The sequence below is a fragment of the Heterodontus francisci genome, chromosome 37 (assembly GCF_036365525.1).
Source record: "Heterodontus francisci isolate sHetFra1 chromosome 37, sHetFra1.hap1, whole genome shotgun sequence".
Taxonomy (NCBI): Eukaryota; Metazoa; Chordata; class Chondrichthyes; order Heterodontiformes; family Heterodontidae; genus Heterodontus; species Heterodontus francisci.
Window position 1 is genome coordinate 1,910,229 of NC_090407.1, and position 24,547 is coordinate 1,934,775.

At 41.6% G+C, this 24,547-nt stretch overlaps 1 protein-coding gene across 13 annotated transcripts in view; it reads right to left on the reverse strand.

Moving 5' to 3' along the window:
• Nucleotides 1–24,547, reverse strand: part of rap1gapa (RAP1 GTPase activating protein a) — a 475,427-nt gene that overhangs the window by 19,012 nt on the left and 431,868 nt on the right. For 12 of the 13 annotated variants that reach the window (XM_068016826.1, XM_068016824.1, XM_068016829.1 and 9 more), the window contains 4 exons: nucleotides 20,240–20,353; nucleotides 18,880–19,006; nucleotides 14,817–14,919; nucleotides 12,182–12,282 (listed from right to left, as the gene is read on the reverse strand). In XM_068016826.1, coding sequence (XP_067872927.1) covers nucleotides 12,182–12,282; nucleotides 14,817–14,919; nucleotides 18,880–19,006; nucleotides 20,240–20,353 — 445 coding nt within the window. Of the gene's footprint in view, nucleotides 1–7,106; nucleotides 7,149–12,181; nucleotides 12,283–14,816; nucleotides 14,920–18,879; nucleotides 19,007–20,239; nucleotides 20,354–24,547 lie in introns of all 13 variants that reach the window. The other variant, XM_068016830.1, reaches the window with a different exon arrangement.

Below are 24,547 nucleotides of genomic sequence, written 5' to 3' on the forward strand. Positions count from 1 at the left end.
TCCCTTCCATTGGGCCAAACATCCTCGAAAGCTCCCCCTGTCCTAGCTCTGAACTCGCCTCCTTCTCCAGTTTCACTCCTATCTCATACCCTCTCTGAGCTCATCTTGTCCATGAGACCTACCTCCTGATCCCTCGATCCTATTCCCACTAAACTGCTGGCCTCCCAACTTCCCCTCCTAGTCTCCACGTTAGCCAATATTGTTAACGGTTCTCGCTCTTCAGGTGTTGTCCCTCTCTCCTTTCAATCTGCCGTCATCGCCCCCTCCTCAAAAAAACCAACCCTTTACCCCACCACCCTTGCAAACTACTGTCCCACCTCCAACTTCCCTTTCCTCTTCCATGTGCTTGAACATGTCGTCACCTCCCAAATCCATATCCATCTTTCCTGGAACTCCATGCTTGAATCCCTCCAATCAGGTTTCCGGCTCTGCCACAATACAGAAATGGCTCTTATCAAAGCCACAAATGATATCCTATGTGACTGTGACAAAGGTAAACTTTCCCTCCTCGTCCTTTCCAAGCAGTCTACAGCCTTTGACACAGCTGACCACACCATTCCCCTCCAAAACCTCTCTACTGTCGTCCAGCTGGGTGGGACTGCACTCAACTGGTTCCATTGTTATCTATCTAATCATAGTACCTACACTGTTTGGGATCTTCCTCTCACTGCTGCTCTCACATGCATTTAAGTCTTCAGAAGAAGGAATTTTTCTCCACACAAGATCAGATGGCAGGTTGTTCAACTTTGCCCATCTTAGAGCGAAGACCAAAGTACGGAAGGTCCTCATCGGGGAACTCCTCTTTGCTGACGATGCTGCATTAACATCCCACACAGAAGAGTGTCTGCAGAGACTCATCGACAGGATTGCGGCTGCCTGCAACGAATTTGGCCTAACCATCAGCCTCAAGAAAACGAACATCATGGGACAGGACGTCAGAAATGCTCCATCCATCAACATCGGCGACCACGCTCTGGAAGTGGTTCAAGAGTTCACCTACCTAGGCTCAACTATCACCAGTAACCTGTCTCTCGATGCAGAAGTCAACAAGTGCATGGGAAAGGCGTCCGCTGCTATGTCCAGACTGGCTAAGAGAGTGTGGGAAAATGGCGCACTGACATGGAACACAAAAGTCCGAGTGTATCAAGCCTGCGTCCTCAGTACCTTGCTCTACGGCAGCGAGGCCTGGGCAACGTATGTCAGCCAAGAGCAACGTCTCAACTCATTCCATCTTCGCTGTCTCTGGAGAACCCTTGGTATCAGGTGGCAGGACCGTATCTCCAACGCAGAAGTCCTCAAGGCAGCCAACATCCCCAGCATATACACCCTACTGAGCCAGCGGCGCTTGAGATGGCTTGGCCATGTGAGCCACATGGATCCCCAAGGACACATTGTACAGCGAGCGCGTCACTGGTATCAGACCCACCGGCCGTCCATGTCTCCGCTTTAAAGACGTCTGCAAACGCGGCATGAAGTCCTGCGACATTGACCACAAGTCGTAGGAGTCAGTTGCCAGCAATCGCCAGAGCTGGCTGACAGTTAAAAAAGCGGGGCTAAAGAGAGGCGAGTCGAAGAGACTTAGCAGTTGGCAGGAAAAGAGACAGAAGCGCAAGGAGAGAGCCAACTGTGTAACAGCCCCGACAACCAATTTTATCTGCAGCGCCTGTGGAAGAGTCTGTCACTCTAGAATTGGCCTTTATAGCCACTCCAGGCGCTGCTTCACAAACCACTGACCACCTCCAGGCGCTTACCCATTGTCTCTCGAGACAAGGAGGCCAAAGAAATCATAGCTAAAGGATCACTTGCAATGGCTTTTCTGCCTGCTCTTGCACTGTTACGTCTGGTGTAACCCAAGGATTTTGGTCACTTCCTATTTCTCATCTGCATACTGCCCCTTGGCAACATTATTTGAAAACACAGCATTCACACCTATGCTGATGACACCTCGCTCTACCTCATCACTTCTCCACTATTGCTAAATTATTGCCTACTTATCCAACATCCAGTACTGGATGAGCAGAAATTTCCTCCAAATAAACATTGGGAAGACTGAAGCTATTGTCTTCGATCCCTGCTCCAAACTCTGTCCAACTCCATTCCTCTCCCTGCAACTTGACTGTTCGCAACCTTGGTGTCATATGTAACCGTAAGATGAACTTCCAATTACATATCCACTCCATCAGTAAGACTGCCTATTTCCACCTCTAACATCACTCGAATTTGCCCTGCCTCAGCTCATCGGCTGGTGAAACCCTCATCAATGCCTTTGTTACCTCTAGATTTGACTATTCAAACGCACTCATGGCTGGTCTCCCACTGCCCCCACCACCCATTCTGCCCTCTAAACTTGAGGTCATCCAAATCTCTGCTGCCCATGTCTTACATCGCACCAAGTCACATTCACCTATCACCCCAGTGCATACTGACCTACAATGGCTGCTGGTCAAGCAATGTCTTGTTTTAAAATTCACATCCTGGTTTTCAAAGCCCCCCATGGCCTCGCTGCTCCCTATCTCTGAAACCTCCTCCTGCCCCACAACCTTCCGAGATATCTGCGCTCCTCTAATTCTGGCCTCTAACCACTCCATCATTGGTGGCTGTGCCTTCAATTGCCGAGGCTCTAAGCTCTGGAATACCCTCCCTACAACTCTCTGCCTTGCCACCTCACTTTCCTCCTTTAAGACAATGCTTAAAATCTACCTATTTGACCAAGCTTTTGGTCATCTGACCTAACCTCTCCTTTTGTGGCTCAGTGTCATACTTTGTTTTTTAATGCTCCTGTGAAGTGCCCTGGGATGTTTTATTACATTTTCAGTGCTATATAAATATAAGTTGTTGTTGTTGGCTAAACACTGGAAGCAGTGTCTGTTTAATTTAGCTCCTCCTTGCTGTCTGCTTGAGTAATTTTCAGCTACTTTTCCCAATGGGGTAGTCAACAAGCTTGGGTGGTAAGTAAATTGCATAGGGTGGAGCTGAGCCAAGAGAGCCCCAGCTTTCATCATGGGCCTCTGTTGAATTAGCTGATCTCCAGTAGGGTGATAGTGGGACTGGTACATTGGTCCTTAGTGTCCCTGGTCTTATAGTCAGAGTCATTATGATTTTGCCCTTCAAGTTCCTGCCGACTCTGTCAATCCCACTCCCTGCTCTATCCCTCTAGTCCTGAAAATGTATTTCCTTCAAGTGCCCATTCAATTTCCTTTTGAAATCATTGATCATCTCCGCTTCCATCACCTTTGTCGGCAGTGAGTTCCAGGACATTCGCACTCGCTGCGTAATAAAGTTCTTCCTCACATTCCCCCTGCATCTCTTGCCCAAAACCTTAAATCTATGTCCCCTAGTCCTTGTACCTTCAGTTAATGGGAACAGCTTTTCTTTGTCTACCTTATCTAAATCTGTTATAATCTTGTACACTTCTATCAAATTTCCCCTCAACCCCTTTGCTGCAAGGAGAACAACCCCAGCTTCTCCAACCTGACCTTGTAGCTAAAATCCCTCAACCCTGGAACCATTCTGGTAAATCTCCTCTGCACCCTCTCAAGGACCTTCAAATCCTTCCTAAAGTGTGGTGACCAGAACTGGACACAATATTCTAGTTGGGGCCTAACCAGAGCTTTATAAAGGTTCAGCATAAATTCCTTGCTTTTGTACTCAGTACCTCTATTAATGAAGCCCAAGATCCCTTATGCTTTGCTAACTACTCTCTCAATATGTCCTGCCACCGTCAAAGATCTATGCAGATGAATCCCAAGATCCCACTGTTCCTGCACACTCTTTAGAACGGCGCCATTTAGTCTATATTGCCTCTCCCCATCCCTTCTGTCAAAATGCATCACCTCACTATATATTAATTTCCATCTGCCACTTCTCTGCCTATTCTGCTGCAATTGATGGGTATCATCCTCACTGCCACACCTGCAAGTTTGATATCATTGCAAATTTTGAAGTTTTACTCTGTATTCCAAGATCCATGTCATTTATGTCCATCAAAAAGCACTGACCCTTGGGGAACACAACTGTCTACCATCCTTCAGTCTGAAAAACAACCATTTACCATGACTCTAAAATAAAAGCAAAATACTGCAGATGCTGGAAATCTGAAATAAAAACAAGAAAGTGCTGGAAATACTCAGGTCAGGCAGCATCTATGAAGAGAGAAGCAGAGTTAACTTTTCGGGTCAGTGATCAGAGTTTTGATGAAGGGTCACTGACCTGAAACATTAACTTTGCTTCACTCGTTTTTATTTACCATAACTCATTGTTTTCTGTCTTTAAGCCAAATATTTATCCAATTGGACACTGACCCTCCTATTCTATGAATATCAGTTTTGTTAGCCAGCCTTTTATGTGGTACTTTGCCAAATGCTTTCTTAAAATCCATATTTACAACATCCATTGCTTTCCCTTCATCATTGGGAAGAGGGTTTTTGATCTTGACGTAGTGAGTGTTGTATGCATTAGGACATTGGTGTGAGAGTAAGCGTGGGCCCACATGTTAAGCCCCTCATGAGTTGGCCAGCTTGACACTGACTCTCACCCAGTAATAGCCAATTAAATATTGTACTGGAGGAAAACTGTCAGCCAAAGATTTGAGCTCCAGGATGAGTTGATGTTTTTACCACATTATCATCACAGTTTCAAGGCCAACTAATGCACTCATGATAATGAAGCTGCTTGGCACAAGGTTAACGCTGCAAGAGTCATCTGTATTCTAATTGGTGAATGCACAGAAGATAAGGAACAGGAGCAGGAGTAGGCCATTCAGCCGTTCAAGCCTGCTCCGCCATTCAATAAGATCATGGCTGATCTTCTACCTCAGCTACAGCTTCCCCCATGTCCCTTAATTCTCTTAGTATCCAAAAATCATCTACTAACCTGTGTCTTGAATATCCTGAACAACTGAGTATCTCACAGTCATCTGGGGTAGCGAATTCCAAAGATTTACAACCCTTTGAGTGAAGAAATTTCTCATCAGTCCTAAATGGTCGACTCCTTATTCTGAGGCTTGGACCCGGTAGTTCTGGATGGCCCAGCCAAGGGAAACATCCTCCCAGCAGCTACCCTGTAAAGCCCTTATTTATTTCAATAAGATCACCTCTCATTCTTCGAAATTCTAGGGAATCTATGTCTAGTCTATTCAATATCTTCTCATAGGACAATCACTTCATCCCAGGAATCAGTCGAGTTAACCTTTGTTGCGCTCCCTCTAAGGTAAGTATATCCTTCCTTAGGTAAGGAGACCAAAACTGTATACAGTACTCCATATGTGGTCTCACCAAGGCCCTATATAATAGCAGTAAGCCATCTTTACTCTTGTACTCCAATCCATTTGTATTAAAGGCTAGCATACCATCTGCTTTCTTAATTCTTGCTGTACCTGCATGTTAAATTTATGTGATTCATGTACAAATACACCCAGGTCCCTCTGAATACCAACATTTCTCAGTCTCTCACCATTTAAAAAATATTCTGCTTTTCTATTTTTCTTTACCAAAGTGAGTAACTTCACATGTGGCTATATTGTATTCCATCTGCCATGTTCTTACCCTCTCAGCAGCCTCTTTGCATCCTCCTCACAGCTTACTTTCTCACCTAACATTGCAACATCAGCAAACTTGGTTACATTACACTCATCCCCTCATCTGTCATTAATAGAGATTGTAAATAGCAGAGGCCCAGGTACTGACCCCTGCTGTACCCCACTAGTTACAGATCATAATCTGAAAATGGCCCCTTTTATTTCAACTTTGTTTGTTAACCAATCTTCAATCCCATAGGTCATCATTTTATGTAATAACACCTTGTGTGGTACCTTATTGAATGCTTTTTGAAAATCCAAATATGCTAAGTCCAATGAGTCCTCCTTATCTAACCTGCTAGTTACATCATCAAAAAACAGATTTGTCAAACATGATTTTCCTTTCATAAATCCACATGACTCAGAAAATCATATGATTAGGCAAATTGCTCTGTTACCACGTTCCTAATAATAGATTCTAGCATTTTTCCTACTATTGATGCCAGGCCTATAGTTCCCGGTTTTCTCTCTCCTTCCTTTCTTGAACAGTGGGGTTATGTTTGCTGTCTTCTATTCCACAGGGACTGCTCTAGAATCAGTAAGGAATTTTGGAAGATAAAAACCAATGCATCCTCTTTTAAAACCCTAGGATGTAGGCCAAGTCCAGGGGATTTGTCAGCGCTATTTTGTTACTAATACTATTTTCTATAAGTTTCTCATTCTCACTAGACCTCATTAGACTACTACTTGAATTTTTTTTTGTGTCTTCTACTATGAAGAAAATAAATGTTTTGTAACTTAATGTCTCTGCCATTTCCTTATTCTCCATTATAATTTCTTCTATCTCTGTCTCTAAGGGACTCACATTTACTTTCTTTCACCAATCTCTTTTTTTACATACCTATAGAAGCTTTTACAATCTGTTATGTCTCTTGCTAGTTTAATCTCATTCTCTTTTTCTCTTTATCAAAGTGTTTATACTTTTCTGAATTCTAAAACCCTCCCAATCCTCAGGCTCACTACTCTTTTTGGCAACCTTACAAACCTTTTCCTGTATTCTAATACCATCTCGTTTGCCACAGTTGGACCACTTTTTCTGTGGGGTTTTTATTCCTTAACAGAATGTATAATTTTTACAGAATTAATTTATAATTTGCAAACATTTACCATTGCTTATCTACTGTCATATCTTCGAACCTAACCTAGTTTCCCAATCTACTTTAGCCAACTTGCCCCTCCTACCTACATTGTTTGCTTGGTTTGGGTTAAATGTCAGGAGAAATTAGAAATCTAAGGGTAGAAATTTATCTGGGCTTTGTGAAGGGGTGGGGCGTTCGGATGATGCACCCACTCTGATTGCTTTCAGACTGTTTACTGAAATGTAACTCTCAATCAGTTCTGTGCCATCTTTAGAATTTGCCATCATGTAGCTCTTACAGTTGTCAATTAACAGACAGACAGACCACTGCGAAAGTAGACAGCACAAAGCACTTAGACAAAGGCAAGTAAATAAAACAAATACCAACTGAATCAGACATGTTATAGAGCATCAGAATTTTAAAAACTGAATTTATTCCTGTTCCAAACTTACCTTCTTGATAAACTGCTTCAACATTTAATTCTCCAGATCTTGCTGCAAAACAGTTACATTAAATACATCTAATTTCAGTCCAAAGGAATTGCTTTTCATTCCAATTCATAAGATTTAAATTGGTCAAACATTTGCATGACATAAGTGCTAAATAGAAGCAGCAAAGCATCATCCCGCATGCAGATAAAACTTTAATTTGATACATATCAAAGCGCATTTGAATAACAGCAGGATCACTAACAACAGGCTAATGGTTGAAAAAGGTAAACAAAAAATCGAGAACATAACCTCCGTGGCTACATTCTCTGCAAAGAAATGACTTCAATTGCTGAAATTGCAAACCATTGTCCCTTATTTCAAAAATGACGCGAATAATTGTTGATGCACAGCTGGTGCTTAATATAGAGTATATTGTGTTTGGCAGTGTGTTGTGTTTCCTATCCCTCTCTCACAAGAGTGTCTTTTCCTCATAATTTTACTTTGATTTATCTTAATATTCTTTCATTTTGATATGATTCTGCTTTCTGCCTGCTGCAACATGATTAAAAACACAAACCAAAATGACACGTTAAAAACTGTTTAATGCTCGTTTTTTATGCTGGCATTCTGTCCTCTCTAATTATATCTTTCTTTTTATAAATGAGGGTAAATGTTACAAGGTGCTCTATCGTCGTAACTCGTTTGATGCGACGCCCATTGACAGACAGAAAAATCACAAGCAGCAGGCCTGCAATTTTCTGAGGTGAGCTCATTGTCCAAGCAGTGGCACAGACAGGATTATCAAACCTCTACCCTTTTATCTCATTATCTTTTCTTTTACCAGTTCTGTTCAGTTTTCCGTTACAAATTTATCCAGGCTGTGCAGCATTTTTGTTCCATTCATTCATCTCAAACAGTTGGCCGATGGCTCTGTTCGTCTGATGTGTCTCAACTGCTATTTTCCTCTGCTCCGTTCTTGTCAATTTTCCAATGCTTTTGGCTTGCCTCACTTCCAGTCATTTTTATTTCTACCCATTACAGCAACCTTCCTTACTGCAACAATATTGGATCAACTCAGTTTCCCCTCATTTTATTTAACTTGGCTTCCATTCACTAGTACAACAGAACACTGAAACACCACTACTGCTCACCATTCAGCTTCCATGCTATGTTGACTTGTAACTATGTCATGCACTGCAGTTGGTGGGAATGGCATAAATTAAGGTCGATGGGCTTGAATGCCGGGGTGGTTGTGCGAATGTGCACAAGAGACATGGATCCAGGTGATGCCATTATCTGAGTTACAAAGGATTGGATGAGTCATGTATCGTGCCACATCATTGCTGCTCCAATCAAAGTCTTGTAGAGGAATGAAATCTTTCTGATATCTTCCTTGATGTTGGTTTTGAAGAAATTACATCCCTGGTAAAATGTGGAAAACCATAATGTTGTGGTGGTCCCAGATTTCCAAAATGTCTTCAGTAAAGTTCCTTGTGAAAGGCTGCTACAGAATCTGAACTCTGGGAATTCAGTGTTAAACCGAGATATGAATAAGATATTGGCTGAAGAAAAGGGGGGAGGGCATTGGAGTCCAAGGAAACAGCGTAAATGAGTTGAACTCTGAATCAAATTCAATACAGTCAACAGACAACACACTGGATGTAAAAAGAGGTACCTGACACATTTAGGTCACATCATCATATTTACTTTAAACAAAGCCAATGGCAGTTTGCGTTTGCCTATTTGGAATATACACTATCTTCTTGTAGGGTACATCCTACTTAATCCAGAGAACTCTGGCACACGTCACCAAAGACAAGGTGTAGGGCCCTCACTTATGAAATAAGGGTGCTGCTGGAGTGGAACCAGTTGAAACCATGCAGCTTATAAGCCCACAACAGCGGTAAGCCTCCTGCTGTTTGCCCAGATCCACTCCACCTGTTGGACATTGGCTTGCAGGGTTATCTGGGGAGTAGTGGAAAGAATCCCAGCTACTGTTACATTATACTTTGTTGATCCAGGCTGGTTGGTCCATCATCAACAGTGTCCAGGAGCTGTCAGGCTCAGATACCAGGGGAGAGAGTGCCATAGATAGCTGACTTAAATCCAAAATTCCACTGGCAGACCCATCACCATGGAGGAACCTCAACTCCAGGAGTCGTGCTTCCATTCCCTTCACTCCCAAGGATGGTGATCATTAATTGTTTATCAGTAAGTGCAGGTTTGAGCCTGTGTTGGTGATAGATGTCTTCACAAGCAGCATGGTGAACAGCACAATTCACTACAAAACATGTGATCACATTGTCACAATCCATTGCAGCACAGCATTTCCACATGCCTTTGAGCATCCTGAAGGGAGGGGTAAGGAGCTATATGAATGCAATTTTTCTTCAGTGTTGTTGCAAAAACTTCTTTAGGTGACTCTCAGATTCTATGAAGGCAACAGTAACACGGCACTGCCAATGGCATTGCGTTTTTTGATTTATGCACCATCAGGAAGTTGTCACATTTTCTTGGCATCTTCGATGTAATGTACCATTTTCTTCTACCACCTTCCTGCTTTCCTGCATCTTGCAATCATTAAATAAACATTACAGTTCACACCGAGAGTCACTGCAATCAGCTTAGGGTAGTTTCATCATGAACAGCTTACAATTGTGCTCCAGATGTCAGTCTTTTAATGCTTTAGAATGAGTGTTAATTATTGTGTTTTTAAACAGAATGTCTCAATTACACACAACCTGCTAATACAAGTTATTGGGAATCCAGACAATAAGCAGAATTTGAATATTCTAACATTTTAATCTGGATTTAAAAGTTAGTCTCAGTAATGGTGCCATGAAATTATCATCAATTGTTGTAAAAACCCATCTGGTTCACTAATGTCCTTTAGGGAAGGAAATCTGCTGTCCTTACCTGGTCTGGCCTACATGTGACTCCAGACCCACAGCAATGTGGTTAACTCTTACATGCCCTCTGAAATGGCCGAGCAAAACGCTCAGTTCAAGGGGAATTAAGATTTGGGCACTAAATGTTGGCCTTGCCAGTAAAGCCCACATCCCATGGAGCAAGAATATTTTTAAAAAAAAACCTTTTGCAACTGTCATATATATATATATAGACAGATCTGACCAAATTTGTTAATAGTTCTGAGCAGATACAGAAGCTCTGAAATTTGCAGCATTTAGCTGAATACATGAATTCTAACATACAGTGAGGATGGTCAGAATGAACCAGTCAAAATGTTACAACTAAAATTCTTTGTTAGTGACATGAGATTGTCTTGCAGGCACAAGAATAGCAGCCCTTCTATACCTTAATCCTGGGTTCAGTACAAGCCATTCTTAAGCTTGCATTGATTTGAAGGCCCAAGTGCAAGATAAATTCATCAATGTGAAACTAGACTACAATTACTCCTAGTGAAAATATACAATAAGCTCTTTACCACTGTGATCTATTCTTAGGATTGGTAAGTGACAAGAGTTGGAGGATTATAATGATCAGACATAATCCTTGGATTACACTTTAATATATGACTCAGAAGTTGAATTCATACATAAACATACAGAACAGGCAATATGCACAGTTTACATGAAACATAACATATACCAGCATATGCAATGAAAGAACAGATTCCCATTTACATCTGCCATTCAATTTAATTCTGATCTATTATTCAGCCATCCTATTGACCAAATTTCCCTCGGCTCTGGCACCCTTCTATTTCACAAGAATGATTAAACCGGACCATTTTTTGCTGATTCTATCTTCATTAATAAATATATTTTGTGTCTTTATATGTGTCCATATGTGTGTGTGTGTGCGCAAGTGTGTGCAAATCTTAAAGGTGGGCTTCCCCAATGCACAGCTGGTGAGTGCCATCTCCTCTGTGTAACTGAGCTTTACTGAGTGGAAGGTTCCAGGTTTGTAAACTGGTTTGTGCTGGGTTAACGTGAAGCAGTTGCTGTGTTGAAATGGTATCTAGAATTCACCATTCACGATGTAAACAGGGTGAGGTTCCAGAGTAACAGGTGCCAAGATAAACTAAGCATCTTCTATTTGAAGCTGCTCATAATCACACAGCAAAATACAATGGAGCATCTCTCCACAGATGCTGCCTGACCTCCTATTTCCAGCATTTTCTCTCTTTATTACAGAAGGAGGCCATTTGACCCATTGTGGCTGTGTCAGCTCTTTGAAACAACTATGCAATTAGTCCCGCTCCCCGCTCCCTTCCTCTCTTTCAATAACCATGCAAATTTTTCCGTACAATTTACAATGCAAAATAGGACATTGCATTCCTGGTACCCGAAATAATCTTAATTTATTACCTTAGTTCTCTCTCCACTAGTGTGGAATGTCTGTGTGAGGGTTTGAAGTGTGAGTTGTGAGTCTGTGTTAAAGGTTTGCTAATGCCCAATTTTTGAGGTAGTTTTGGCCCCGCTCTTTCTGGGGAGTGAGTTTAGGAAAGCATTAGTTGGGGGAGGACCCGAAGATTCCAGCATGCAGAGATTATTTTTTAGTCCATTTCCTGCCCGGCATTTGGCCAGACTGACGGGCAAAATAACATGGAGGTCCACAGGGTGTAATGCCACTACTTAATCAAAGACATCAGCACAAATGATGATGATTAGAAGCAGAGGTGTGCAAAGGAAACCCAAGCTAAGTCTGAATGCTGGACCCGGAAGCTCGACCAGACCCGAACCCGACACATGCTGTCGGATCCCGTCGGGCTCAGGTCAGGTAGCAGGCCTTTACCCGTGTACTAATGTAAAGGCCTGCCACCTGACCTGACCCGACCCCGATGGGTCCCGATGACATGTATCGGGGTCGGGTCCGGAATTCGGGCTCGCATCGGGTTTCCTTTACACATCTCTAATTGGAAGTTGTAGAATGCTGCTGTTACTAAAACAAAACTAAAGCCTTTACAGAAAATCAATGTTCAGCAGACCAAAATTGACACCAAACAACAGGACGTACCAGCTGAGAACCTACAATTAGTACAGGCACAGAGTAGACAAGAGTTGGTACAATGTAAAGATTTGAGAATTAAATTAAAAAGTCACCAGGAATGCCAATATATGCAGTATTCTTACCTGATTGAGTTTCTGCTGCTCGGGTCTCTCGAGTTTAATTCTGATCTCAGGCCTCGGTAAGTCACCAGCTTTGTTAACATCTAGGAGAGGACGTGGGACACCTACACACATCAAAGAATTGGCAAGAGTAGTGTGTTCAAGATGGAACTCAAGAAAAGAGAACAAAACGCCAGCAGGCAAAAAAAAAATTAAGCTCTAAAGCTGTTTAATGAAATCTGACACTACAGTTAATGTTTGAAGCTAAGATTGCCTGAAAAATTAGGATTGATCTGACAAGGAAATTATGTCTCTGAAAACTATTTTGTTGTAAAGTTTTTTGGACTTTTTAAAAAAAAGTGAGCATCTGTAGGTTTCATAATTATTCAGCAGCTGTTTACCTGAGATAGCACTGCTGAGAAGTCATGAAAATGAATGGTTTAAAACAACCAGGGAGAAAAGTCTCCTCTGTTAGCTGTTGGGCTCCTACCTGAGATGGGTTTGGACCTCATCAATCTGGCTCCTAACCAGCAAGTTCATACAGTACAAAACTGTCCCTAATTGGCAGCCTTACTCAGACACTGATCACACACTGATGGAACAATTCAGGGCTGAGGAATATTGTTGGGAAGAACAGAAGGAGCTTCATGCTGCATCTGTGGACATCCCCCTGGCCCATCAAGCCAACCTTCTGCCGATCAAGGCCTGTCCTTGCTGTCATAATTGGCCAAGCAGCACCCCCTCCAAACCCACCATCCGAAGCCTTCTGCCCCACTATTTAGGAACAGGGAGTAGGCCATTTGGCCCTTTGAATCTGCTCCGCCATTCAATAAGATCATGGCTGATCTGATTGTGGTCTCAACTCCACTTTCCTGTCTGTCGCCCATAACGTTTGACTCCCTCATCTATCAAAAATCTATCTAACTCAATATTGAATAAATTCAATGACCCAACCTCCAGTATTTTCTGGGGAAGAGAATTCCACCCTCAAGAGAAAAAAAATTATATTTGTTCATGCGATGTGGGCATCACTGGCCAGGCCAGCATTTATTGCCCATCCCTAATTGCCCTTGAGAAGGTGGTGGTGAGCTGCCTTCTTGAACCACTGCAGTCCATGTGGGGTAGGTACACCCACAGTGCTGTTGGAAGGGAGTTGCAGGATTTTGACCCAGCTGACAGTGAAGGAACGGCGATCTAGTTCCAAGTCAAGATAGTGTATGTCTTGGAGGGGAACTTGCAGGTGGTGGTGTTCCCATGTATCTGCTGTCCTTGTCCTTCTAGGTGGTAGAGGTCGCGGGTTTGGAAGGTGCTGTCGAAGGAGCCTTGGTGAGTTACTGCAGTAAATCCTCTAGATGGTACACACTGCTGCCACTGTGCGTCGGTGGTGAAAGGAGTGAATGTTTGTGGATGGGGTGCCAATCAAGTGGGCTGCTTTGTCCTGGATGGTGTCAAGCTTCTTGAGTGTTGTTGGAGCCACACCCATCCAGACACCCATCACACTCTTGACATGTGCCTTGTCGATGGTGGACAGGCACTGGGGAGACAGGAGGTGAGTTACTGCAGAATTCCCAGTCTCTGACCTCATTTCTCCTCATCTCTGTCATCTCTTATTTTTAAACTATGTCCCCTAGTTCTAATCTCCCGCCCAAGAGGAAACATCTTCCCGGTATCCACTCTATCAAGTCCCCTCAGGATCTTTTATGTTTCAATAAGATCACCCCTCATTCTTCTACACTGCAATGGGCAAGGGCCCAAGCTGTTCAACCTTTCTTCATAAGTCCTTTATCCCAGGGATGGGTCAAGTGAACCAACCCATCTCTCCTTCCCTGCTCCCACATTCCAGTCTGATAGTACCCTTCTGCCTCATAATCTCGCCTTGCCTTGAATTGTGCATCAGTGTGAGTTTGCCACACCAGCCCTTTTTACTGACTTTGTGAGTAAGACTGCCAAATCAGGGATAATAAAAACAAAAAGTGCTGGAAAATACCCAGCAGGTCTGGCAGCATCTGTGGAGAAAGAAGCAGAGTTAACATTTCAGCTCAGTGACCGGTCATCAGAACTGCCAATCAGGCAGTTTTGTGCTGAATGAACATGCTGGTTCGGAACCAGATTGATGGTTAGCCAATTGGCAACTGGTGTCTACAGCTTGCCAAAATTATGCTGAGAATGCTGGAGACCCAATTTCGTATGGGCCTCAGGCCTGGTATTCAGAACGTGTTGCCTACTTTGGCCTGAAAACAGGCTTAAACGAATTTCTAGCCCAAAATATGTAAATATAATCAATTAAAAAGAAAATTGTGAATATTAATTCTGGAAAAAGACTCAGAAAATGCCTGGCATCGGAAAAAAAAGACAGGTTAATGATTTAGGTTTCCATTCACTGGACAAGAGAACTGCCAAAAATGGAGGAAATGGAAAACACAAGTTCGTACATGTTAATTGTTTTCACAAAGATGCAGTGAATAGGTATAATGGCATACTTATTTTAAAATGTTGCGAAGAGGTGTAAAGTGCTTTCGGACATCTCAGTCAGACATTGGAAAGTTCATAGGGTGAGGTGTAGATGGTGCCAATGGAAAGAATGTGAATGATGTATGTGATTGATTGTTTGATGTATTTGTTTTCAACGTACACGGGATATTAAACTATTCAAACATACCTGTCGAGCTTCCACTGCTGGTCATGCTCATGCTATCGTCCAGCCATGTGCTGTAGGTGAAGGAATCCCTCTTATGAGGTGTTCCCACAGAAGAAAGGCTGTCCTGTTTACACAAACAAACATCAGAGATTAATCTGTAGTTGGGTATGTAGGATCCATGAAGAACAATATGCTTTGGGGGGGGGGGGGGAACCGAGGAAAAATTAAAGCATGTTTAATCATGAACTTCTGCCTGATTACTGAGATGATGTGGCAGGAAAAAAATATTATTGAAGATTCTTTACATTTGCCCATTGCATTAAGATATTTTATTTCAACAGCACCATTATTTAGTTGAAATCTTTATTAATCTGTAGTTGAGTTTAATAGCACAATCTGTCTCTGTACAGATGGTACTTTTTTTCAAAAACAATCTTTTTGCTTGTTTTTGTTTTCCATAATGACTTAACACCTATTATTTTTGCTTTCTCTTGCTAAACCTCACTGACCCTGCATTGGGCCAATTTACTGGACGTGACTGTTTTCCAATATACTGTTAAGATGTGTAAAGTAATTTGCTTATTTTTTAAGCAATTGGGCACTAATAGTGGCAGAAATCCTGCAAAGCTTTTTAGGTCCCAACTGTTGCACTGCTGTGTTTTTTTTTTACAGTGAATGATTATTATGATGGTTGTAGGGTTACTAATTCAGCAAATTACGGAGTAGACAGAAATGCAAATTTATTTAAAAAAGAGGATTCCTTGGAGTGTTTAACTGGGGATTATGCAGTGGGCAGGTGCAAGAGATTACTAAGAGTGTTTGTTTTCTTGTACTGCTATGTTCTACCAGCTGTGCTAAACTCTATTTGAATTTGGACAGATTCCAGCTGCAGTTTTTCGTCACTTTAATCAGAGTACCATTGGTAAATAGGGAATAGAGGATCAAGTAACCCTAAAGGCTGGAAGCAGAAAATAAGTTCTATGGTTCTGACAAAGGCCATTGACGTAACCACAAGAAATAAGAGCAGGAATAGACCATTTGGTCCCTTGAGCTACTCTATATCATGGCTGATCTGCTATCTCAACTCCATTTTCCCAACCTTTCCCAGATTCTCAGTCCCCAAAAATCTATCGATCTCGTCTTGAATATAGAGTCGTAGAGAGATACAGCACTGAAACAGGCCCTTCGGCCCACTGAGTCTGTGTCGACCAACAACCACCAGACTCAACGACTGAACATTCACAGCCCCCTGGGGAAGAGGATTTCAAAGATTCACAACCCTCTGAGTGAAAAGATTTCTCTTCTTCTCAGTCCTAAATGGCCTGCCCCTTATTCTGAGACTGACCCCTAGTTCTAGACTCTCCAGTCGGGGGGAAACAGCCTCTCCGTATTCACTGTCAAGCCCACTAAGAATTTTGTATGCTTCAAGGAGATTTCAATCTCTCCTCATTGGACAATCCCCTCATTGCTAAACTCTTATCTTCCTCCACAGATGCTGCCTGACTAGCTGAGTATTTCCAGAATTCTCTGTTTTTATTTCTCCAAAGTGGTCAGTTCATACAAAGGATCCTGTGTCAGTCCCTGTTCTTTGATAAGTCGGTTAACTTCAGTCAGGGTAGTGGTCAAAGCATCACAATTGTTCGAATCATCCTAGAGTATGTGGCTGGGCAAAGTTGGTATGAGAATATCAGCTAGTTTCCTGCTCTTGATGATCACATGATAAGTTCTGCTACAATGTGTGTGGATATCATGTGAGAATAGGATTAGGATCAGCTGTGATGTCATCACACAAATGACCAATTGAGCAAAGTATTGGAAGGCACGAGTGGAATCAGACCTCAGCATGACTGAGCGTATTGGTGACAGGGGGAAATGTGTGGGGGCTGGAACTGCTTTCAATACTTTTATCTCCCTCTTCCTCTGCCAAAAGAGAGCCATCTGGAGTCCTGCCCTACTGAGGATGACACCCAGAACTTCTCAGCTGACTCGACAGCAGCAGCAACAGAGGCCAAGGAACATGTACTCGGTGTATCTTATTGGCCAGGGTGTAGAGTGTGGCACTGGGAGTGCAGGCACAGGGGAGAATCTAAAACCTAAAAGGTAAGAGGCAAGAAAATACTAATGCACATGGGGACAAGAAAAATGTGCTAGTTTTGAAACACAACACAATATACAGTAAGTGATCACTGCCACAAGATACAACAAGTGACTGCTTCAGAATGACAGTCCTTCCGATCTGCATCACTGTTACAAATATAGAGCTGGTGGTCAAACCCATCTATTAAAAGCCAGATCTCCACTAGTCTGTCGGACAAGACGCCATGGGGTTTAATTACTAAATCATTTTTATATGGACGGCGTGGTTCAAAAACAAAATACTGCAAGGTGTGGGATCACTCTGATGCTTCACAGAATAAGCCTCGTTGATGTTTGTGATGATCTTCAGTTGATCTGGTCAGCCTTGTGATCACCAGTTGCCAAAGAAAAATTGTGCGTTCCCAGAGGTTGCCACATGATAAAAGCTAAGCACTATCACGACTGATAGTTCAGCATTATGGGTAATGGATTAGCATTACCCTGTTCACAGCTGATGGCATCGAGTGGGCTGCTGATGCAGAACAAGCAGTGTTGATAGGATTGTCCTGAGGAATATCAGTACAGCACTACCCATCATATGGCACCACTATAATCTTCCTCTGCAGGCTAACTGTTCTGCTTCACTACACATGCTGCCGATGGATGGATATGGTGGATGCAGCAGGACTGGTATGAAATCATGTTTTTTCTGCTTCCTATATATTAAACCTGTACAGTCCTGTGTATATATTGAGTAAATATAATTTTTAAAATGACACGATGATTATATGACATAAATTGTACCAATGTGTCACTTAAGGAAAAAAAATTGACATTTATTTTTCACGAACATAGTTCCCCTTTAAAAGGCAAGTTCTTCAGTCCAGAGCTTGGATTACAAAGGATGTGCCCGCTATTTGGCATTCCCAATGCCAGTGCAGGGATTGCATCACAGTAAATAGCTGCCACACGGGTATCAATACATTTCCTGTGAATCATTCCCACTATCTGCACTTTCAGGCATTACACTAGAGGTGGAGATAATGCACACACAGCCTGTGTTTACTCTCAACTGCCAGAAACACTGTCAAGCCCCACAGCAGACAAGAACAGACATCGCCTGTTAATAGATGTTGTGCCTTGCAGTTTTATCCATGACCAGGGGCTCTTTGAGACATTTTTCCCTTTAAACAAAAATCTTTTTGGAAATAAGATGATCTTGAATTCAACTGGAGGGGCAAATTGTGTATAGGAAAATGTATAACGCTGACCAATAAAACCATCACTAAGGATAGTCTCATCAAGACCTCGCAAAAAAAAAAATCATGCTGAAAAAGAATGGTCATTAACTGCTGCACAATTTTACTGTCAATTACTACTTTTGAAATATTTTCATAAACATTGATGAGATTGCAGAGTAACACTTGCTAAGAAACTACTGGCTGAGTCTTACATTATGAAGGATTAAAATTCACACGGGAGATGGTGTTAACCCAGATCCTTCAATTGCTCAGAGAGAAATGTAATCTTTTATCTGGAGCTAAACCATACAGGCTAGGCAGATCCCTGGTTACATGTCCAGTTTGTGCCAAGTTAGTTGATCACTGCAAGGATGGTTTAGAGCCCTCAGTATGAAGCGGCAACAAGTCAGCCAGTGTCCCTACCCCGATCACTATCAGTGATTACTGCTGGGAGGTGTATATTTCTGGCTGTCAGATGGGACAGTATTGAGCTTGAATGTGATGCTGCTGCTGTAGCTGAATACCCCAACATTCACTACGCTAACATGTGAAGAATGATCCTCTGGGAAAGAAGCGGAGGGTTGTCAACTCCAGAGAAACCACACCCCAGCATGAAACTTCAGAGAGGGCAAAGGAATGGGGAGAAAATTGGGCAGAATGAATGTCAATTAACAACAGTTGGACAGCAACGATTCAAGCTTAACTGTAGATTTGTTCCTGTGATTGCATTAACAAAAAGCTCATTATAATTTAACGTTTTCAGTTACCATTCCAGTGTCATAGTCGTCGATAGCTTCATTCTCCTCCACAACACTGGCAAAGCTGCTGGCATTTGAAGATGATCGTGAGAGATCCTGATTGCCTTCGTTTGAAGCCTTCTGATTTATTATTGCTCTATAAGGGGAGAAAATTTACGTTTATCTAAGGTGACTCTTTGTTCTAGAAGGTAAAGGCTAGATTATTTTTTCTCATTTCCCCAGTAAAGGTTCAGCCTGTGGGCAGTGACCTCTCATTGCACAGAATTTACTGTGTAAGATAGAATAGTAAATTCAATTTGGAATCAAGTACTAAAAGCAAAATAAAGAGAGGGAAAGAAAAATTGGATCGAGAGGGAAAAGCAGAGATAGAAAGATAAAGTGAAAAAAGTAATAGTAAAAAGTTGAACAAATAAGAGTCCACACTTGTAGCAAATTCTCAGCGCAGGAGAGGTTGTTTGGCAGTAATTAACAATTATCAGGCCAATATAAAGGGTACTTAGACTGAAATGAACAAGCCCCAACTTTCTGTAGCAAGTTTAGTTCACATCTGGCGCAAAAATGCAGGAAATTCACATCATTCAATAAATTAATAGAGAGTCGGACAGCGAGAGGCTGTTTTTAGGAAGCTAATAAGCCAATAACTGAGCAGTGCAACTGGCCTCACTTGAAGTTGCTGTGCAATTTGTGCATGAATAATGGTGAGTGCCATTTAGCATTAATTTGACGGTAATTTCCGCCCACTGTATTTCACAGGGCATAAAGCTAGGCTTTGAGCTACTGACAGAAGAACTGATTAATTTGTTTTTTGCTTTGCTAGAGTTCAATTTGTGTTCATCTAATTTTAAAAAATCACAATGGCAGCTTTTATTTCGACCTGCAGGATAAAACTTGTATGGGCCAACGATGGGAAAACCGTGAGCTAGAGCAAACAGGGCATATTCCAGGGACAACACTGCTGCTGCTGCAGGGACAGCCAAATGTGCTGCTTTTGAGGTGACTCGTCTTCCAGAACCAGCAGCGCATTTCAGAGCTTCCAAAGTGGAGCTACCGCTGCTGACGTTGCTGTAATATAAAGGCAAGATTAAACTTTTCTATTGTAATAAATATAAAGCAACAATTTTATAAATAAACTTGTTTTTTTAATACAATACAACTTTCTGCACTTTTAACTGTATATCTACGAAAAGGGCATAAACCTGTTGAGAAATTGTATATAAAATTGCACTTAAAAGCAGTATAGATCTTTGCTTTTAGCACTGGCCTTATTTCAGTTGTCTCCTTCTACAGGAATATCAAAATTTTTGTCAATAGCAAGAGCATTCTTTAATTTCTTACCAAATCAATAAGACCCAGAATGATTTGAACACACCTGTTCTTAGTTGTGGGCATCTCTGGAGAGCTCTGATTGGATGAGTTTTCAGACTTTGGTTCCTGCGATACATGACCACTGTCTGGGGTCTTCTGGGTACTTGACATGCTCTCTCTATGGATATCAAAGGACATGAAAATCTAAACATTCAACAGCAAATTTGCTGCAAGAATAAATCTCCATGCAGTGCTTTCACTAACTTTTTTTCAAATCAAAAATTACAATTGCAGTGTCTAGCTCAGTCAAGGGCCAATCTGAAATGCTCTAGAGTGATGGGACAAGTCTACGCCTTCAGTTTCCCACATTGCAGCTGATAAGTGGATATAAAGAATACAGATTGGAATCATGGAATTTTACAGCTGAGAGAGAGGCCATTCAGCCTGTCGTGCCTGTGCTAGCTCTCTGAAGGAGCTATCCACTTAGTCCATTTCCTCTGGCCTTTCCCTATATTTCTTTACATTTTTCCTTTTCAAAAATGTATTCATTTTAGTGTTTAAAGATATTATGGATTTGGCTTCCATTGCTGTTTCTGATCATGTATTATATGTGTTGCCTACCCTCTGCATAATAAAATAAATTCCTAGCCACTTTTGGCTGGTGATCTTAAATTTATGCTCTCCAATTATCCACTCACTGAACAATGGAATTAGTTTTAAAGATTGAAAGACTTGCATTTCTGTAGCTCCATTCATGACCACCGGACATCCCAAAGCATTTATTGCCAATGAAGTATTTTTGAAGTGTAGTCACTGTTGTAATGTAGGAAATGTGACAACTGATTTCTGGACAGCAAGCTCCCACAAACAGCAATGTAATTATGACCAGTTAATCTGTTTATAGGTGTTTTTTGAGGGTTAAATGTGGGCCAGGTCACTGGAAAGAACTTCCAGTGCCACGGGGTCTTTTATGTCCACTTAAGAGGGCAAACAGGGGCTGAGTTTAACATCTCATCTGAAAGAGGCACCTTGACAGTACAGTACTCCCTCAGTATTGCACTGAAGTATCAATATAGATTAAGTGCTCAGGTCTTGAGTGGGAATCGAACCAACAACCTTCTGACTCAAAGGCAAGAATGCTATCACTGAGCCGTGGCTAGCACTCCTTTGTAATTCTGACCTCTAGCAAATCTTCTCAACCTCACTGTTGTAGTAAAAAGAGCCTTAAATTTTTCAGACTCCTCTCATAACTAAAGTCTCTCATTCCCGGCATCATCTTAGTGAATCTCTTCTGTATCCTTTCCATGGCCTTTCCCTCCTCCCCAAGGTAGTACATCCAGAACTGGATACAGTATCCTTAACTGTGGATTAACCAGAGATTTGTATAGGTGTAGCATTACTGTTTGTTTTTTATGCCAGTTTTATTAAACTTTTGATTTCATATACATTGTTTTTTTTTAAAGTGGGTTGATCAACTTGTCCTCCCACTTTTACAAATTTGTGTACCTGAACATTAAAATCTCTCTGCTCTTCTGTGCCTTTCAAAGATTTGGCCATTTAGCTTACATTTTCTTATTCTTCTTCCCAAAATGCATCACCTCTATGCATTAAATTTCATTCAATATCTATCTATCCAATCTATTAACCTCTATTTCTGTACTCTTTCCTACATTCTCTTGCATCGTAACTATAGAATCATGCACCCTATTTTTATGTCATTTGTAAATATTGATATTGTGGCCCCACACCCAATTGCAAAACATGTACAAATGTTAACAGCAATGGTTCCACCACTAATCTCTAGAGTTATATCCTTCCTATCCAAAAACATCCATTAACCACTGAATTGTTTTTTGTATTTAGCTAGTTTCCTATGATGGTGTAATACAGCCCCCTAATTTTATTACATCAGCCTCCTATGCAGCATTTCCTTAAACACCTTTTGAAAATTCATACACACACAATAACATCCTCTGCATTTCATTTATCGGGGCATTTAGTTAATTCTTCAATAAACTTTATGAAGATTGTCAGACATGACTTGCCTTTTACAAGCCCATGTTGACTGCCCTTAACTAATCCATGCTTTCTAAATGAGTATTAATTCTATTACATATTGTAAACTTTGGAAGCTTACCCAACTCTAGAACAGAAGTGTTATTTTGGCAACCCTCCAGTCCTCTATTCCCAAAGGAAGGAGAAAAATTAAATATATTACAGGATGGATAGTTCCATGAAAATATGGATGGGTCCTGAATAAAGGCACAAAGACGAATAGAGCAATAAAGGGAAGGTGGGATGCAAATGATCTCTGGGCTTCTATATGAACACCTCTGGCCTGCAACTTTCTCTGAGTATGTTTGAGGATTATTTTTTCTCAAGAGATTCTACAACTGAACTGTGAGGGTTTGAAAACTGCTCCAGGTTTTAAATCAGTGAACTACAAGGAGATGCCTATTGTTATGGAACTAAAAAAAGGAGAATTAAAAGTGTGATCCAGCATTTAAAATAATGAAGGAATCAGTAGTGAGATAGGGAGAAACTCTCAATAACTGTCTCACTCCAGAAGATGAGAATGAGGGAGAATTATTATAAATTAAGATAAAATTTCAGACTAAGTGCATTGCTATTGACATCACCAAATACATACACAGATGAAGAAAGCCATTGAGCCCCTTCATCTGGATAGACTGCACAGTCGCCCGACAGCATCCAGCTGTTTTCTAAATGACGCCAGAATTCTCGTCTCAATTAACCGCTCAGCCTCCATTTCAAGTGCCCACTGTGTGTGTGAGGAGCTTCCTAAATTTGCCTTTTGCTAGTTTGCTGTCTTCTTGACAGTTTCAAATTCACCGTTTCTAAACCATTCACTTCTCTAACTCAGAGACCACTCTCTTTTCAAGGTTGAAAAGGTCCATTGATGTCAAATCACTGCAATTTAAATCTAATATTTCATCAAAAAAGGATTCAGATATCTTTGACATCAGTGTTCAGGAGTAAAGAGTACATTTCACAGTCAGTCTGCTGTTTACAAATAACCAAACTGATAACGCAGGAGGAAATGTTAAAATTCAGATGATATATAGTAACAGTGAGGAAATGGTCAGGGTTGTACACTATACTGAACAGACGCACTGGAGTGGAACTGATAGCTCAGCCACAGCAGGAGCTGATCGATTGTTCTTACATTTTCAAGGTTTCTGGTTTAATACATTTCTTTACTCAACATACATACTATATTACTTTCAACATTAACTTGATCCAGCACCCTCATTAAAGGGCACTGCCTTCCTGGAAAATTGTCTGACAGTGGCGCAGTGGTTAGCACCGCAGTCTCACATATTAGTATGGATAGAAGATTGGCTGGCTGGCAGAAAACAGAGAGTATACATAAATGGGTCCTTTTCTGATTGGCAGGATGTGACGAGTGGAGTCCCGCAGGGGTTTGTGCTGGGGCCTCAACGTTTTTATAATTTATATCAATGACGTAGGTGAGGGGAGTGATGACATGGTAGCTAAATTTACAGATGACACAAAGATAAGAAGGAAAGTATGTTGTGAAGAGGACATAAGGAGGTTGCAGACCGATAAAGATAGGTTGAGTGAGTGGGCAAAAATCTGGCAGATGGAGTGTAATGTGGGAAAATGTGAAGTTGTTCACTTTGGCAGGAAGAATAAAAAAAGCAGAGTATTACTTAAATGGAGAATGACTGCAGAATTCCGAGGTGCAGAGGGATCCAGGTGTTCCAGTGCATGAGTCACAAAAAGTTAGTATGCAGGTATTATGAGAGGAATTGAAAATAGAAGTAACAATGTTATGCTTCAGTTATACGGGGCATTGGTGAGACCACATCTCGAATATTGTATACAGTTCTGGTCTCCTTATTTAAGGAAGGATGTTAAATGTGTTGGAGGTGGTTCAGAGGAGGTTTACTAGATTGATACCTGGAATGAGTGGGTTGTTTTATGAGGAAAGGTTGGACAGACTGGGCTTGTTTTCACTGGAGTTTAGAAGAGTGAGGGGAGACTTGATTGAAGTTTATAAGATCCTGAATGTGGAAAGGATATTTCCTCTTGTGAGTGAGTCTAGAACTAGAGGGTATGGTTTTAAAATTAGGGATCGCCCTTTTAGGACAGAGAAGCGGAGAATTTTTTTCTCTGAGGGTTGTGCGACTTTGGAACTCTCTGCTTCAGAAGGTGGTGAAGGCGGGGTCATTGAATATTTTTAAGGCAGAGGTAGATAGATTCTTGTTAGGCAAGGGAGTCAAAGATTATCAGGGGTAGATGGGAGTGTGGAATTCAAGACAAAAACAGATCAACCATGATCTTATTGAATGGCTGAGGGGCCGAATGGCCTACTTCTGCTCCTAAT